General features: G+C 39.0%; 1 protein-coding gene across 1 annotated transcript in view; it reads right to left on the reverse strand.

Moving 5' to 3' along the window:
- LOC149302268 (DIS3-like exonuclease 2) overlaps window positions 1-17,256 on the reverse strand; it is a 138,500-nt gene continuing 121,244 nt past the window's right edge. The window contains exons 15-21 of the mRNA XM_089482395.1: window positions 5,268-5,451; window positions 4,245-4,331; window positions 2,836-2,983; window positions 2,484-2,614; window positions 1,928-2,032; window positions 1,694-1,795; window positions 1-96 (exon numbers count right to left, since the gene is read on the reverse strand). Of these exons, the coding sequence (XP_089338521.1) occupies window positions 1-96; window positions 1,694-1,795; window positions 1,928-2,032; window positions 2,484-2,614; window positions 2,836-2,983; window positions 4,245-4,331; window positions 5,268-5,451 (853 nt within the window). The remainder of the gene's footprint in view (window positions 97-1,693; window positions 1,796-1,927; window positions 2,033-2,483; window positions 2,615-2,835; window positions 2,984-4,244; window positions 4,332-5,267; window positions 5,452-17,256) is intronic.

Raw genomic sequence — 17,256 nt, forward strand, 5'->3', positions numbered from 1 at the left:
TCACGGAGCCTCTGGTTTTTTCAGCAGTGCAGTATACTTCAGAGGGACATTATCCGACTTCAGAACCACTTCCAGGAGGGTGAAGATTCCAATAACCTGAGAACGGAAAACAAGGCAGCAGTTATATAATGACACTGCACTCCACAATAGAAACCACATTAACAGTGAGACATTTTTTGTACAGTTCATACAACTTCACATTTGAACAGGCACGGCATTCATGCATTATCAAATGCCAGCTACAAATTCGACATGTATGTACAGACCTGTGGTGCAATTTGAAACTTTATGCGGCGCGGATATTTTTGCTCTGTGAAACTTTTTGCACAAGAGAAATTTTCTGCGCACGCCAACTAAGAAAAATTAGATGGCACATTGCTCACAAGCTGTTAAGGGCAAAGGTGGCACCGTGGGACATGTTGCTCATTCTATGGGCATCTGGTGCCAACATCTAACACTCCCACAAAGTAAACATGAAAATCCAGAAGAGAAGGGTGGCTGCATGCTGGTTAATAATTTCTAAGCATTGGTATCATGAAAGTACAAAGGCCTAGCAAATTATCTTAATGTCTTAAATGTCTTCATTTCTAAAAATAAATAGTAGGTGCTGTAATGACTGGTGTAATGTTTTTCTTCAGCAAACCGGTAAAAAAATGCATTTGCTTTTTGCCATTTATACATAAGACTTACTATTACTGAATAAGTATTGGCACGTTAAGGATATGCCATATATTCAGGTATATATATTCTGATCATATTGTTCTGTGATCACTACCGAATTTGACTTTAAAGATACTTTCAGTTATGTGTAGTTAAATCAGCAAGAAGTCTTCAAAAGTTGTATTTCTAAAAGATTTTAGCATCATTTGGGTTATGGTTCTACAAAGACTCAACACATTTGTAAAAGTAGAAAATGAAATGCAGTTTTCTTAGAATGATTATCTGTAACCAGACAAAACTAATCATATCAGCTACTTTACAGTGAAAGTTAGCCTTTCATCTTTCACACAAGATACCATGATCACAAAGGTCAAAATTAGCTGCACTCACCCAAGATCAAAACTATTTCAGGGGGTATTCTCTTAAAAGGGTTATCCCATTTGGGGGAGAATATTTGTAACAGCCCCTCAGTACTCCAAACTTATGCTATATGATCACTTGAGCAGAGTCCCCACTGAAGCTATTGAGACCCACATTATGACAACTCATGGAGATTTAGTAATTTTCACTCTACTAAGGCCTGGCAGATATAAAAAATATGAGTGGTTAGTAATGATGGACAGAGGCACTTAATTTGCCTCCTTTTAACTAATAAGCAGTCTGTGAATATGCGAAAGTCTTGCCACTGGTTGGATTCTAGTGAACAACAGATTTTGTGAGTCCAAAGCTTACAATACATTATTGTTTATAGCAACAGTTCAAATATTTCATTATTTTTAGAAGATAGGATTGTACATCTACACACCTGTATTATGTGATTACAGATTAGTGCAGTTCAGGACTGTTTGCCCAAAGGTAGCATCATATACCAAGGGAAATTACATGAGACATTTATCAACATCATTTACGAAATAACTAGGCATGTACTAAAGAGTTAGTATTTGCAAGGTTACTTGAACAAGTCAATTTTTTCAGCGCAAGGGAAATCAAAGATGAGGAAACTCGTAAACAAAGGACCTGGGACAGCACTTACTTGGCGCACAGGCGGTTCTCCATCTTTTTCAGGCTTCCATATCAGCGTTAACTCTGGTTTCTTCCCAATCTGTTGAAAGTTTGAGCTCAACAGAGGCAGAGCCTGGGAATGATAAGAATGGACTATTATGTATGTCTGACATTTGCCTTGGACAAAGAACCCAGAGACAAACTAATACTCAACAATACACAGTGGAGAGGAGAGAGAGAGAACCTAGAACACGCAATATCTTACATTACAGTAGATTCTCTTCTGGACACCATATCTTAATATGAGTACATCAAAAGCTTCATTCAGGACTCCCATGACCATGGCTTCTGACTCCAATGGGCCACATTCCTGTAGAAACAGAGGCAGCATAAGGAGATATACTATGGACACAGAGTTGCGATGCATAATTTGAAACCAGGTCAGCTCATCAATTTTAAAAAGCGTTACAAATCTGGTAAACCTATATCTTAAATATAGCTCTGGCCCGTTAGGTGTCACACTTTGTGCATTTCTGCTTGGTTTACACATACGCAGCCATCTGGAAGAGGACAAGTGCATTTTCTACTGGAAAAATAATGTAACATGCACGCTTTATTAAGTTATTTATTAAGTTTCATTTTTAAAAGGCCATGTCCACTTCACATTTTCCAAGTTCCTTTGCCTTTTGCATGGATTTCAACTGTCATGCTTCTTATGGTGAACATGGAATGCAGCTTTTTATCCATTAGATCCTTTAAACATGAGTACACTTCAGCCGCATTACAGTGTGTTACAAAGGAGCAATGTCTCTGAGGCTCACCCTCACGTATACTGCAAAGAAAAGCTCAGCACTCAGCTCCTGCACTCTTTTGGATGCGGTCTTGCGGTCGTTACAGTGTTCTGCCTGCTTCTGAATGACATCCTGACGCATTTTCAGAGGTGGTCCACAACCTGAAAATATACATTTTGTTGGCGGTTACGCAGGCCAGCCCATCTCTACACACCAGACAGTTCTCTAAAAATTGTTATTACATCATAACATTCCACATCCTCTACAACGTACGTACAAATCCTCTCAAAAATACTTTATGTCCAGTGTTTTACCAATATCTAAATTTTAAATTTATACTTTTATTCCTCTTCCGGGATGACAGGTCTAACGAGAAACTCACCAATGGATGCTGCAAGAAGACGGTGAACGATCAGGTCAGGGAATCGGCGAATAGGGGAAGTGAAGTGCGTGTACAGAGGAACATTCAGTGCATAGTGACGGAATAAACACTCATCTTTTAGGGCGCCACTGCAGAAGTATAAAGCCATCTGCAAGGGAAACAAATGGAGGTGCAGTGGGTAAACAAAGCAGTCCCAATACATCACTCAAGAGACTGGTGGTAAAATTAGTGCATGGAAAGGGTTAAAATACCACCATTTGAAATACCCTGGGGTGTCTACTTTTCAGAAATATATGGTTTGATGGGGTAAATTGCATCGGCCGGCTTTAAAGATACCCAAAATAGCACGTGGGGAAGAACGACCAGATTTGGAAATAGCAAAATGCTACTTGTACTTCTTGCCCAAAAAGCAAAAAAAAAACAAACATCAGGTATTTCTAAACTCAGGACAAATAGAATCTATTTAGCAGTTTTGTAATTAGCTTGTATTAGTAAAATATTTTTCAAAGAAAAGCGAGAAAAAGTGTGTGTGGGGTTCATAAGGAATTACATATGATCAAAAGAAGGTATCTAAAGAAAGAGCACCGCAAAAGTGTTGGCCTGGTCCTTAAAGGGGTTAATGTTGAGTCCAAATTTAAAACTAAACGCTTGACGTAAAACACAGAAAGGTGTAAGACAGTAGTAGAGCAATGTATAAGGTACATAAGCCTGGCAGCAGAATTATAGTGTTAGGAAGGGGCAAATATATCCATATGTCAATTTAATATGTATATATATATATATATGATATATATCATATATATATATATATGTCACATAGAATATATACGTGATAATACATACTATAGATTCTTTAAGTGTGTGTGTGTAATAAGAATTCAGGGCAGAACTTGGTAACAAAATGACAGAAAATATGATATAATTTAAGAGAGCCTGGAAGACACAGCCAGGGGGCACACAGACAAATTGCCTGCAACCAGAGCAAGGCCTTCTGTCATGGCCATAACTTCCTCAGTCATGAAAGACTTCAACTGTCAGGACACAGCAGGCACTGTTACAGATTTCAGCTCTTGGGGGTTTTGCTCTGTAAACCATATGCATAAATCATGCAGGTCAGAGTGACCTGATGTGGGATCAGGAATGCTTGCTGCGTCTCCCAGCTGGAAAAGTATTGTGGGTAATCCCATTTAATTTAGAAGCAGCCCTCAGATTTATTACTTAAAGGACCAGTAAAGACGGGAAAGCATCTATCAGAAAACCCAAAAAACTTCGCCTTTCCTCAAGGCCCACAATAGAGTAAAGTCGTTCAGATTGTTACTAGTGCCTTCTGCTATTTCAGTTTTGTACAGTTACATTAGTAAAAAAGGAAAATTCCATTGTTTCCTTCAGCCCAGACACACATGTAATACCTGCATGGGACGAGAACACATGTTGGTCAGCACTTCCTTGCGTGCATTTGAGTACTCATCATTCCCAAACTGGTCATTCAAACTTTTCTGTGGAGAGAATATGAAAGGAAAATCAATTCGCTGTTTTTTTGTCTCCACATCAGTTGTATTCACATAAGATCTTTTTTGCAAAAAATAAATAAAAATCACTATACAACAAGGTTATGGGGAACAAAACAGGGGCATTTGTTTTTAGAGGGAGTTCAAATCTAGGTAAAGTTCTGCATGCAATATACATGGCTGAGCTTCACTCACCCGCAGCAAAAGGGAATTCCTCCCAAGTATCCCTATACATGCTTGTGAGGACCAAAGCCCTGACCAAGGGTTGGAGTTTGAGTTGGCTTACCTCCAAGCTCATGTTTTGTTTTGTCTTCTCAAGCCAGGGCCTAACCAGACTTTGGGTTTGAGACCATACCAGCTCACCCAGCTATAACATGGATATGTGCATAGGAAGTATGTGAAACATTAACATTGGAGGTTGCTTATAAAAAGCAAATCTAGTGTAAAATAACCTTATCACTGAAGAAGCTGGTGGACTGTTCATGCTGAATGCTTAATTTTTAACCACTTTTAACTAAAGTTGGTCTTTCAAAATAACCCCCTTGATCTTCCATGATTTCATCCCATGAGAGAAATTGGATGTTTACAGCATATTAATAATCCTACTAGTTTTACAGAGTTTAATGGAAAACAGCCAAAGCTACAAGAAATCAATATCCGCTGTGCATTGTAATAGGTTTCCCGATACAGCACAGCTTGATTCACAGGGTATAGTGTGACAATGTGGGAAAATATTGCCCACGGTCAAGTATGGTCAGGAAAAAGTCTTCACAGTTAACGGTATTCACTTTCATGGTACATATACACAAAACTCCATTAGCTGTGAGCTCTAAAATTATACCAAGGGGATACTGACAGAATGGTGATGCATTGTAAAGGCTTGTGTACGCCCAAGAGGACAACTCAAATGAAGGCTTTGCTTACATGCAGAGTTCCTGAATTAGTGAAGTCTAGTTGTAGTCCCATTTGGTCACAGAATTCCATCAGGTCGTTCAGCAGCTTGGTCTGAGGGGGAGGGTGGCGACGTAGCAAAGCTTCTCCAGGAAATTGACGGTAAATCTGGTGTGCCACTGCCATATTTGCAAGAAGCATGAACTCTTCAACCAGCCTGTAAAGATGCAAGTTAGTGTGTTTTGTGGCCGTCTGAATAATGTGTGAACAAAAAATGTATATCATGTGATCAGAATGGCAAAGTAAACATCTGTATGGTACCATAGACATTAATCTCCTTCTATAAGCTTTAGAAGCTCTAACAGATATGGATTGTAAAAGCACCAACTGTATTCAAAATGAAAATCCTTAAAACATTGTATACTCGTATAGGGTGTTGTATGCCATATGCCAATTATTTCTATTCCCCAATAACCCCTTTCAAATGCACAAAAAAATAGTGTAAGGACAAATCCAACAGATTGCAAAACTAACGGCAAAAGGGTTGTTTCATTGGGAAACCAGCAGATGGCAGCCATGTTCCAGTATATCATAATATATAAATACACACAGGAGACTGCTTATTGATCAAGATTTTTTTGCCTTTTATTGGGCCAACACAGAAAAAGTTGTTATGTAACATAAGCTTTTGGGACCTCAGATCTCATCTTCTTTTCCATCTGAAGAACACATCTGAGATTCCGAAACATCACGTAACCAAGTTTTTTTTCTGTGTTGCCCAACAACATGCGTTCTATAAACGTCGTCAAGACTCCAGTTTCTCTTGGGCTAATATGGCTGTATGCATTTTTGTTATTGATCAACAAATTACAGGGTCTAAATTGTCATTTGTATGTTTAAGCTGACCCGTGAATATCTAAGTAAAGGGACATTACAAAGTCTAAGCAAATTGAGAACTCTGAAGAAATCTGCTGTTTGCAAAATGTATCAAATAAAAGTCTTTAAAAAGCTTTTCTAGAAACCCATAATTGTAACTTAAACAACTCTGGCATTTTGTTATAAACACTTTGAATGAAATTGTATAGATACCATAGACTTGTACAGATATACAAATGGTCAGGTGTTGTACTACTTATTAGCCTATTTACTGAAAGTTGAGTTGACAGTTTGCAGGGGAGTTGTGGTTGTAGGTCCTCTACTTCAATATACATTATGAAGGTCAAATCCCATAACTCTATAGCATATGAGATTTTGCATCTCTAGTAGACTTCATCATGCCAAAACATGTCTGTAAATGTTACTACAGTCCCCACAGATACAATTAATTCCTAACTTAATCAATATAGCCGTCAATACTACAGTAATATCATTTTTGATAAAATGTTACACACATACAAATAAATAAAATATTCAGTCGCTACTCTGAAACTCGGGACATCTTTATACAACGTTCATCCCACATTTACACACACAAAATGTGTATACTGGATGAAAGGTTATGGTCTATTTAACTTGCTTTAAATGCATAATCTGGGATTGTGCGTTAATGCATGCTTTGAGTCAATTGTCATTAGTGTTCCCTATACCAAAGATAGTAATCGCTGGACCCCCTACTAACCTTTCTGTGAGCCTTTCACATCTAATTTGTGAATGGGCAGTTTAGGAGTCCAAGCATACGCTGCTCCCTCGCATGGCTGCAAAGTGCACAGCAATGGGACAAGAAGTCATATCCCTGTTCTGAGAACTGTGTAGCCACTGGAGGGAGTCATTCATACGTGTACCGGAGACATTTCACTCATGCATCCTTTTAAGAGGCATCTAGCTATTGAGCAACATGCACAGGAAATGTGGTCACTGCAAGGTATGTTCTATAAGCAAGACTTTCCTAGTATGCTCTAATGCCTTCTTAATAAAAAATGATTCATAAGTGATCTCATAGAAAGCAGTATGCCCTTTGCTATCTTGGATAAAACATACACCACAGATTCCAAAGGACAATGTACAGGCCACACTGGTTAACCATAGCAAGAAAGCGTGAAATGGTACCGGTTGACTCTTTACACACTAATAAATAACTCATTAGGCACAATACAAGCTAGTCACAGATTAAAAATTTTTCATAGCCCTAAACCCAATTCAGACAAATATTTACACATACACTGTTAAAGTAAAAGATGCTTATACTTTCACACATGTATTTCACTTCAACTCCAAGCCTTGAAAGACACAAACAAATCATGTATCCGTGTCTACAAACAAGTAATTTAATGAGTTTTAAGTGAAACGCTTGTGCTCAAGCTGGGATATCCCAACAGTATAAACTACTGTGATTATTGGTGGCCTGGAGGTGAACACCATTGCATTAGCCTCTTTAAAAACACATACAATGCTGATAATGTCAACATAATTAAAAAATAACCACCATTACACCAAACAGCAGATTTAACATTGTGTCTATCCACGATACATTTTGAAACGTCAATTTCCACACATGCAAAAATTACCGTATTTGCCCGAATATAGGCCGCACTTTTCCCCCCACTTTAAGTCTTTAAAGTGGGGGTGCAGCCTATATTCGGGGTTTAGCACAGGAATGCGCAATTCGTATCGCCCGACGCCCAGGACATGCAGTTCCGGGTGCCGGGCAGGCAGCAGGGTTAGGATACAGATCCCCCGCAGCGCTGCAGGGGACCTGCATCCTACTCTCTGAAACGCTCAGACAGCCTTCCCTGCCAGCACTTTCCACGGCACGGGAGATTGTCTAAGCACATCACGCAGACGTTCACCGGCTGCGGCGATGCGCGTAAACAACCTCCGCTGCCGGCACGTCTGCTCGATGTGCTTTAACAATCTCCCTTGCCGGGAAATCCCACGGAAGTTGTATATGCTTATTGCGTAGAATAGATGTCCCCCGCCGGCCCCGCAAGACACCCAGGACTCCGGGAGTCTGCACTGGGAAGTCTAGGGGAGGGGGGCGCATCTCGGGGGGGACACAGAGTGGCAGCATATCTCGGGGGGGGCACACACAGAGTGACAGCATATCTCGGGAGGGGCACACACAGAGTGGCAGCATATCTCGGGAGGGGCACACACAGAGTGGCAGCATATCTCGGGAGGGGCACACACCGAGTGGCAGCATATCTCGGGAGGGGCACACACAGAGTGGCAGCATATCTCGGGAGGGACACACACCGAGTGGCAGCATATCTCGGGAGGGGCACACACCGAGTGGCAGCATATCTCGGGAGGGGCACACACCGAGTGGCAGCATATCTCGGGAGGGGCACACACCGAGTGGCAGCATATCTCAGGCAATTTATGGCAAATTTAACATTGCCTGCAGGCATGAGAAAGGGCACAAAAGTTCCTTAAATCTGTTTCAGGTATAAAGCTATTTTAGAAACAAACCAAAAAAAAATATAAAAAAAAAAAAAAAAAATCAGCTATGCTTGATTATTCTTGGATAACACTTAAATCACACTAGGAGTGTTTTGTGTAGGTGAAACACTTGTTTGACTTAAACACAGTTTCTCTGATCTGTAGAAAAGATTGAACATGAATGGCCCAGAACCTACAACGTCAATAGATGAGTCCATTCGGTCCTTTTTACTGGCACAGGATTGGGCAACATTAGCACCTCCAGCTGTTGTGGAAGAAGAGTTCCCATGGTGCTTCAATAGCCTAAAGGTTGGCCAAGTATCATGTGACTTGCACTTCAACAGCTGGAGTGCCACATGTTGTCCAGGCATGACCTACTAGGGAGACCAGATGTTACGTTACTCTAAAACAAACAAGAAAAAAAATTGACATATATACATTATTTTAACATAAGTGTGGGAATGTGCTATCAAGGTATACGATTCATTGTGCTTACATACAATATGAAGGCTAAAAAGCAAACAACTGTATAATGTAGAGAAACCATATAAAGGAATCTGAATGTAATCTCAACAGTAATTAAGGTAATTCAAACAAGCGAAAAGTAGGAAGAAAAAAAAAAAGAAAAAAAAGTGTGGGAGGGAAAGATCTTCAATTGACTTGTGGTTACAAAAAAACAGGAACATTATCCAAAGTCTGTCTTTTTAACTGCACAATAAAAACTGGGGTGACAAATATGCCAAAGCAGACACCTTATTGTATTAATGAGGCTTGCAGTTAAAAGCAGAACAAGGCCAAAAATGCGTCAAAACGGGCCTAGAAGTAAAACACAGGGACTGCTATGTACACTGTACTTCATATGTCTGCATATTCCGACCACGCAATTATGAAGTGAAGCACGCGGACTGCACCGTAGACAATACCTGTACATCTGCAGATTCCGACCACGCAATTACAAAGACTGATCTACATAACATCTTCGCACCAGATCGCCACAGAAATATTGAAAATGCTTATGATACATCTCATGTACTTAACTTTATTCAAGGGTATATTTACTTTGCTACGCCATGTACAGAAGAAATAGTTTTACAAGAAATGCTAAATAAGTGCAGCCTGTAAAAAGGACTACATTAAACTTTCATGCAAAAACTAGAGAGAAATATAATCCCTCTAGAGCTAAATTGCAGTATTTATATGCTTTATGAGCTGGTTATAGACTGATTCCGTTACACTGCAAGTTAAAGAGGTAATTGAACCTTTTAGTTTTCATAAGCAGCAGAATGGTTGTGAAAGTAGCATACTAATACATTGCTGAAGCATAAACTGGGCTTTCCCACATCAATATCAGGAAAATATTTTGACATTTGATATGTGGAGTATCCTGCAGAGAGAAAGCACTTTTCTTTGAGGAAAAAGGATGGCCTCCCTGTAAGGTAGTCACCAGTTTAATGCACCTGCTTACCACCGACCAAAGAAGAGAGCCCATAATACTGTTTTAAACATCAAGTCTGCCTTTTGATGTGTAAACCACTTCAGCTCGGAATCGCTCAGAACCACAGGAAGGGATTTCTATAATCTGGAACCACAGATAAGATCTGAAACGCCAGCAACTTTCACATTGATAGCCTAGGATGTCTTTATAACTGCTTCAATTGTGAGTCTGAAAGGTTTGTTTCAATTGATACATATTTATATAAAATAAAAATAAAAAAAAGGGGAGAGGAAACCTTTCATCAGTTTAAACATGCACCAGTTCAAACCCAGCTGTGTTGGCTAAAAATTAAATGTTTCATGGAAAACCCACTTACTCAAAAGCAAGGAAAAGGTGATTTTCCCCGATTAAAAACCGTGTTTAAATTGATTAATTTCTACTAAAACATTGTAGTTGAGAAAAAAAATATTTACTAAGAGTTCCCCTTCACAGATATCCAAATAGAACATGGGAGGGTTCTGGAAGCACTTTTTCCCCATTGATTCTTAATATGTATGGATTCATGAGACTGCTAAGTGACACTGAGCAGACTTGATGGGCCAGGCATGGTCAAGCTAGCATTCTTTCTTTGCTTTTAATGTGGACAAGCTTTGTATTAACGGACAGTCTGAGACCCAGCTGGTTTCAAACATCCCTGTCTTGGGTTAATTCACAATCAAAACTCATAAAAACTTGGGTAGTCAGAATGGTTTCCTATGTCCAATGGAATGGGTCATGGCCATAGAAAGTGTGAGAAGAAAGTGAAAGGTGATGATAATAGAATATTAAAAAAACAGTACAAGGGAAAGTTGGCAGCAAAAACCAAAACAAAATACCTGAATCTATTGATGTGATCCAAAACATTTGGAAACTATAATCTTACTATAATCTTCTTAAAGCTTTTTTGAACAGGGACTTTGCCTTTTGTTTCATTAATCCAGTTTGTTATGAGATTGTGTCAATAAAGTTAATCAGAGCAGCAATGACCAGACATATGCACTTTATGGCAGGCAGAAGAGAAAAATACAGAAAACCATCCCCATCCCTGTATGTGGTAGAGCTGGTGTATTCATTATCATTTCTTGCCTAGCCCCAAGGGGCCTCTTCCACTAATAGTGTTTCCGCGCTGGCTAATTAACCAACTAATACGTGCTGGCAGTGGGTCGTTGCCTGCATGGACAAATCTGCATGAGAAGCCGCGTCCAGCTATTAAATTGTAATTTGCAGAAGTATAAATAGCAGAACTGTCAAGCGGTGACTGTAATGTTTGTCAGCGGTATGTAAATGTGCCTCTGCTCCCTCCCTTTGAAGGGATTGACCTCTTAACTGCCATTGGAAATTCACTGAAAGTGAGACTCCAAGCTTTCCAAATGTTCTGAAGGCATTATAAACCGGCATAGACAAGACGCTCCAAGCGTTGACAATATGTCTCATAGGCATCAATTCCATCCACAAGCCTTATCACCAACACTGCGCCTACTTTGAAACAGTATGAATCTTTGCAAAAGATTTGCTACATCAGTGCCACATCAGTGATAGGGCTGATAACTTCCCTAATAGTCTGTAAAAAACTGGCACCGAAGTTACATTATTCTATAAAGGGGACAGGGGTAAGAAAACACTGTTTTAGAGTAAAACAGAGGGGAAAGAAAACAAACCCCCCACGACACTATGCACTAAAAGTGAAATATAATTCACTGAGCAATGCTGACATTAAATTCAAATTAGATATAGTTGTGCTTTTTAGTGCACATAAATACCGTATTTGCTCGATTATAAGACAACCCTGATTATAAGACGACCCCCCAAATCTGAATATTAATTTATGAAAAAGAAAAAGCCTGAATATAAGACGACCCTATAGGAAAAAAAGCGTTACCAGTAAATGTTAATTCATGTATAACTATGTGAACATTTTTTTTTTTTTTTTTTTTTTTTAAATAAAACACGATTAAGAAAAATATTTTGTTTATTTCTTTTTTTTCAACCTGCCCCCCAGTTATACACATCTGCCCCCTGCTTTGCCACTCTACCCCAGAAATGCCTTATACCCCCTATATGCCAATGTGCCCCATGATATGCCTTTTAACCCTCTAAATGCCACTGTGCCCCATGATATACCTTTTGACCCCTATGTGCCACTCTGCCTCCAGAATTGCCTTATACCCCTATATGCCACTCTGGCATTTAGGGGGTTAAAAGGCATATTATGGGGCAGAGTGGCATATATTAGGGGGGACAGGAGGATCCAGGTCCCCTGCATCGCTGCGGGGGATCTGGATCTTAGTCTTTTAGTCAGACCTAGTTGAGGTCTGATTATAAAAGACGACTCCGATTATAAGACAACTCCGATTATAAGATGAGGGGGATTTTTCAGAGCATTTGCTCTGGAAAAAACCTTGTCTTATAAATCGAGCAAATACGGTAAATGTAAAATTCAAAAAACCCACAACCAAAGAAACCTTGGCTGAATTTTTCAACAAATACACAAAATTGCATCTCTAAACTGAGTTTGCCTCTGCCCTCTCATCCACCTTTCATGAGCAGTCAGTCCAAATGGAGAAATGGCTTTAGAATAGAAAAGAATGCATATTAAAGAACTCAAACTACAGCTGCCCTCCTCCATGGCCCAACAATTACCACTGATCGGCTGTTAAGCAGCCAATTAGTGGCAGTAAAGTGCTCCCACTAAAATGAACGGCAGCGCTTTCCACATGGGGCCCAAATACATCTTCTGCATGACATTTAATTGAGGAGTGAGAAAATGGGCAAATTCCTGAGGGAAATTCTACAGAAAGGGGCAATGCAGCCATCATATACATTAAAGTGCATATGATGATGATATATATATATAATGACAAGTGTTCCCTTAATTAGGAGTAATAGCCCATGATAACTATGTTAATTTTTAAAAAAACTTTTTGTTTTATTGATTTACAAAGTATGACAGCAGGATTCTCTACCTAATCAAACATCTCTCCCAAAACAAGCTCTGTTGAGGGGGGGGGGGTATGCCGTCAGTGATCACATCATAATTATCTTAAAGTGTATAAAAGAAATAACACAACAACCTTATAATCTCTCCCTTTTGCACAGGTTTCACAGGTCTTACCTCTTACCTGGTCGCCCTTGATATCAAGGCCGCGAAACATTAACACTTCTGCCCTCCTTGGACTATGTTAATCTTTAAACATCATATAAGCGTATAAAGCATACTATAAAATTTTGTATTTTAGTCCCCAGGTGAGTTTATGATTATCTACAATTTAAGTGAGCAAGAAAAAAAAGACAGAATAAAATCCATTCGCGTGAAAGGCTTCATCTTTTTGAGAAAACCTGTTGCTATTGACCCTGTAGCACAAAATATTGCAATACATAAAATTCTTAGAGCGAAACAAGTCCATTTTCAGCGAAAGAAAAAGCATAAGTGTTGGAAGCAAGAGTAAAGTCAGTGTTTGCGTTATGAAGTAAATGACAATACTGTGTGTCTCCCAGAACAACCACACTAAAAGCTGACATCACAAGGCAGTTAAAAGATAGTAAATGTAAATAGCCTATAAACAGTAAGTTTTACCTTCTCATGCAAATATGATCATGAATCACGCTCACACAAGTTTATACTCCTTAATCAAAAAGGTATAGGCAGGAGATCACCATTTATTAGTCATTTAGTGTACTAAAAACAATATACAAATTATATATTGGTTTTCATTTTAGGACAAGGATTTTTTTGTTGGTGTCTAAAAACCAAAAAAAATTTTGATACCTAATTTGCTATAGAAAAAAAATACAATAAGGTTTAAAAAAAAATAAACAAAAGATTTATTTTAAAAATGTTACTTAACTACAAAAGCTAATGAAAAAAAAACAATAGATTCTAATGTTTGTCCCGAGTTTAGACATACTTTTGTTTTTGTAAATGTTTTTATTTTTTGTAAACAAGTTATAGGGCAGTCATTACAAGAAGCCTATTGCTAATTCAAAATCATTTTTTTTTATCTGTTCACCATGTGCCCAAGTCCTATTTGGGACAAACCATACACACCAGGATATTTCAATTGCTGACATAACTCTTTCTATGCAAATCGTTATGTAAAGATACAGCCCCAATTTAACCATTTTATTTTACATTCTCCCTTCCTCCCCAACTCACATAATTTCTTTACCTACAGGTTGTTTTTATTTTTTCTCACCTCACCTTTCCTCTCCTTACTCATTACTTTAATGATTTATTTTAATTACTTTCCTCACCCTTCCTCTTCTTAACTTAATCATTTGAAACCTACCCCAGATTTCCTTGAAAGTCATCCAACAAAGTAATTTTACTCTTGTTATGTTTTACTGGAGCCATACTTCTCGCATCAGCCAAGCACTATAATCACAGCTGCCCCATTACATCTTAAACAGTAAGTTTAGATAATAAGTAAAAATGTAACGGATAAAAAAGTTTAATCTACAAGACTCCACGTAGTTCATTACGAAGCAAGACCTGGTGGAATAAATCAGAGGTGGTGGGAAAGGGCAGGTCTGAGGAGAGGGGAACTGGAGAGGTTGGGCCAGAGCAGGGGGGGAAATCAGAGAACAGGTAAGTGGGAGGGGGCAGCTCAGAATAGAGGGAAAGGGCCAAAATGTGTCCTTGTAGGAATTCAAGCACCTTGCACGGCAGGGATCAGGACGCACCTCATGTTAAGCCCCATCCAGCGTGACAGACATTTCTCACAGTGCGAAAGCTAGATATTAAATATGACAATGGCAGTTCGATTTTACGTAAACGCAATAAAATGTCAAACCAAACATTTTTCTCTGAACACGTGCTAAAATGTGAATTTGAGGGTCAATAGACATTGATTCCTGATTATAGCAATTTGTAATTACCCGACGCCTCCTATTCACTATCAATTTGCTCATCTGTACACGGACTTTTTGTAAAGTCATAAAATTCTATAAAATGTGAAAAAGGGGGTGAGCAGAATATCAGTACATTGTGATAATGTGACTCAATGCTATACAGTATCAACTACTTTATTCACATTTATTGTATTTTAGGTATTTGTGTACTTATTCTTCCTTTTAAGCCTATATAAAACTCAAAGATCTAGAGTTCTCTATGTACAATCTAAGCCGTCAAATTATTTGTCAGAGTTTGTCTTAATTGAACCAGTCCATTATTCATAGTGCTTCATCTATTTATATAGTGCCAACAATTTACGCAGCGCTTATTTACCCCTAAAAAAAATAAAAAAATTGACAGAAGATCTCAATGACAAGATTCTTTTGTTCCCCAACACTTTCTTCATAAAAAAGTTAACAAATGGGTGTCTAGAAAGAGTTAACAGCTATCCATGGGACTGGCTACTTCTGCCATTCCAGGAAATGGTGATTTGAAATCCATAAAGGCATATAGGAAGGTAAATGAAAGGCTAAAAAAATAGCACCCTGCTGTTTAAATGGGAAACCAAGTCACTTGTTTCCATGAGAAGCCAGGCTTGCCAAAACCACAGAAAGATAATACACTCAGTATTTGAGGTCTCCATAGCCTCCTGTAATATATTTCAACTACCTATATGGGGCTGTAGTGGATATGAAGGTGATACAATAAATGCCCATAATTGTGCAGAGGAATTTACTACTGTCAGTGTGGCTAATGTATATCAATAACACCCCAGTGACTACATACAACTCCACTATATACTATTTGGACTGTATTAGCCATAGGGTAGATACTGCCTACCCTAAGCTTTGTATACCAAGACTGGCCATCAGGAAAACTGGGTTAACACCTGATGAAAAACGGCGCCTCTCACAAACCTTTACGGTTGTGCACGCTGCTGATTCTGTAGGCCACATGCAGGCCCTTTTGAGTATGCATGTTACTATTTTCCAGTGCTAAACGAAAATGTTTGCATAAACATCAGAACATTTATATAGATTAAATTGTATAAATTAAGGTGACCTGATTTTTTAAATGAAATCCAGGGACATTTGTTTTTTTAATTGGCAAAGGGTAAAAAACTATTTTATAAGCATATTATCTTCAAACTATATATGCGGTGTATTTGGTATAGGTTTATGAAGTGATTGTAAGACATATGTTATTTTTCACATTTTGTCCATGAGAAAAAAAAAAAAAAAACTTAGAATCTTTTGGGCACATTGAGAGTATCATGGGCCTGGTGCTGAGAATTAAAATAGACAGAATCTAAACTCCTCAGCATCCATGTGTACCGGATAAAGATGACATCAGTGCGAGGCAGATAATAAAGGATAGAATCTTATGTGACGGGATTGGGAGTCATCATACATGGGAGGCCTGAAGTCACAATCTACTTCCATAATCCTTATCAATAAAATATGCAGATTGAAAAAGTAAATAATACAAAAGCTTCACTTTCTCTCTCACTGACTACTGGGCCTAGAAAATTTGTCCTCTGAAGCGACTACAAATTCAGGAGCGCGTTTTATATGTATAAAAATTACATAGTTCAATTTATTCATACAGTAAGTAAAGTGCCGGGAAACATGACCAAACACACACACACCAGGCCAGCCACCGCGACACACACACCAGGACAGGCTCTGCCACGCCAACACCCAAACACACACACACACACACCAGGACTGGCTCTGCCACGCCGACACCCAAATACACACACACACACACACACACACACACACCAGGACAGGCTCTGCCATGCCGACACCCAAACACACACACGCCAGGACAGGCTCTGCCACGCCGACACCCAAACACACACGCCAGGACAGGCACTGCCACGCCGACACCCAAACACACACCAGGACAGGCTCTGCCACACAGACACCCAAACAGGACAGACCAATGGCATAGGACAACATAAGCCCCATTAGCAACCACCTGGATTTGTGCATGTGAAAACCAGGAAGTATCCAGTGACAATACACCAAGTAAATGAAGTAGTAACACTACAGAGACTCAGGACCAAGTGTACATACCTAGCAAGACTATTGCATATGTCAATATTTTTGGGGGGCACAGAATAAAAAAAACAAGATTCATTGAGTTCAGTAAGGTACAATAAAGTATTCAATAATTTGATGAAGAATAGACTGCAACTAGCCTTTACATTTACTAACAGAACAGAGATGCAATTAGTTCAATACACAACCTGTGAGTTTCATCAAAGGGCTATT

Source organism: Sceloporus occidentalis, unplaced genomic scaffold, assembly GCF_023333645.1.
Source record: "Sceloporus occidentalis isolate IW3139 unplaced genomic scaffold, rSceOcc1.0.p SCAF_19, whole genome shotgun sequence".
In the NCBI taxonomy this organism is placed as follows: domain Eukaryota; kingdom Metazoa; phylum Chordata; class Lepidosauria; order Squamata; family Phrynosomatidae; genus Sceloporus; species Sceloporus occidentalis.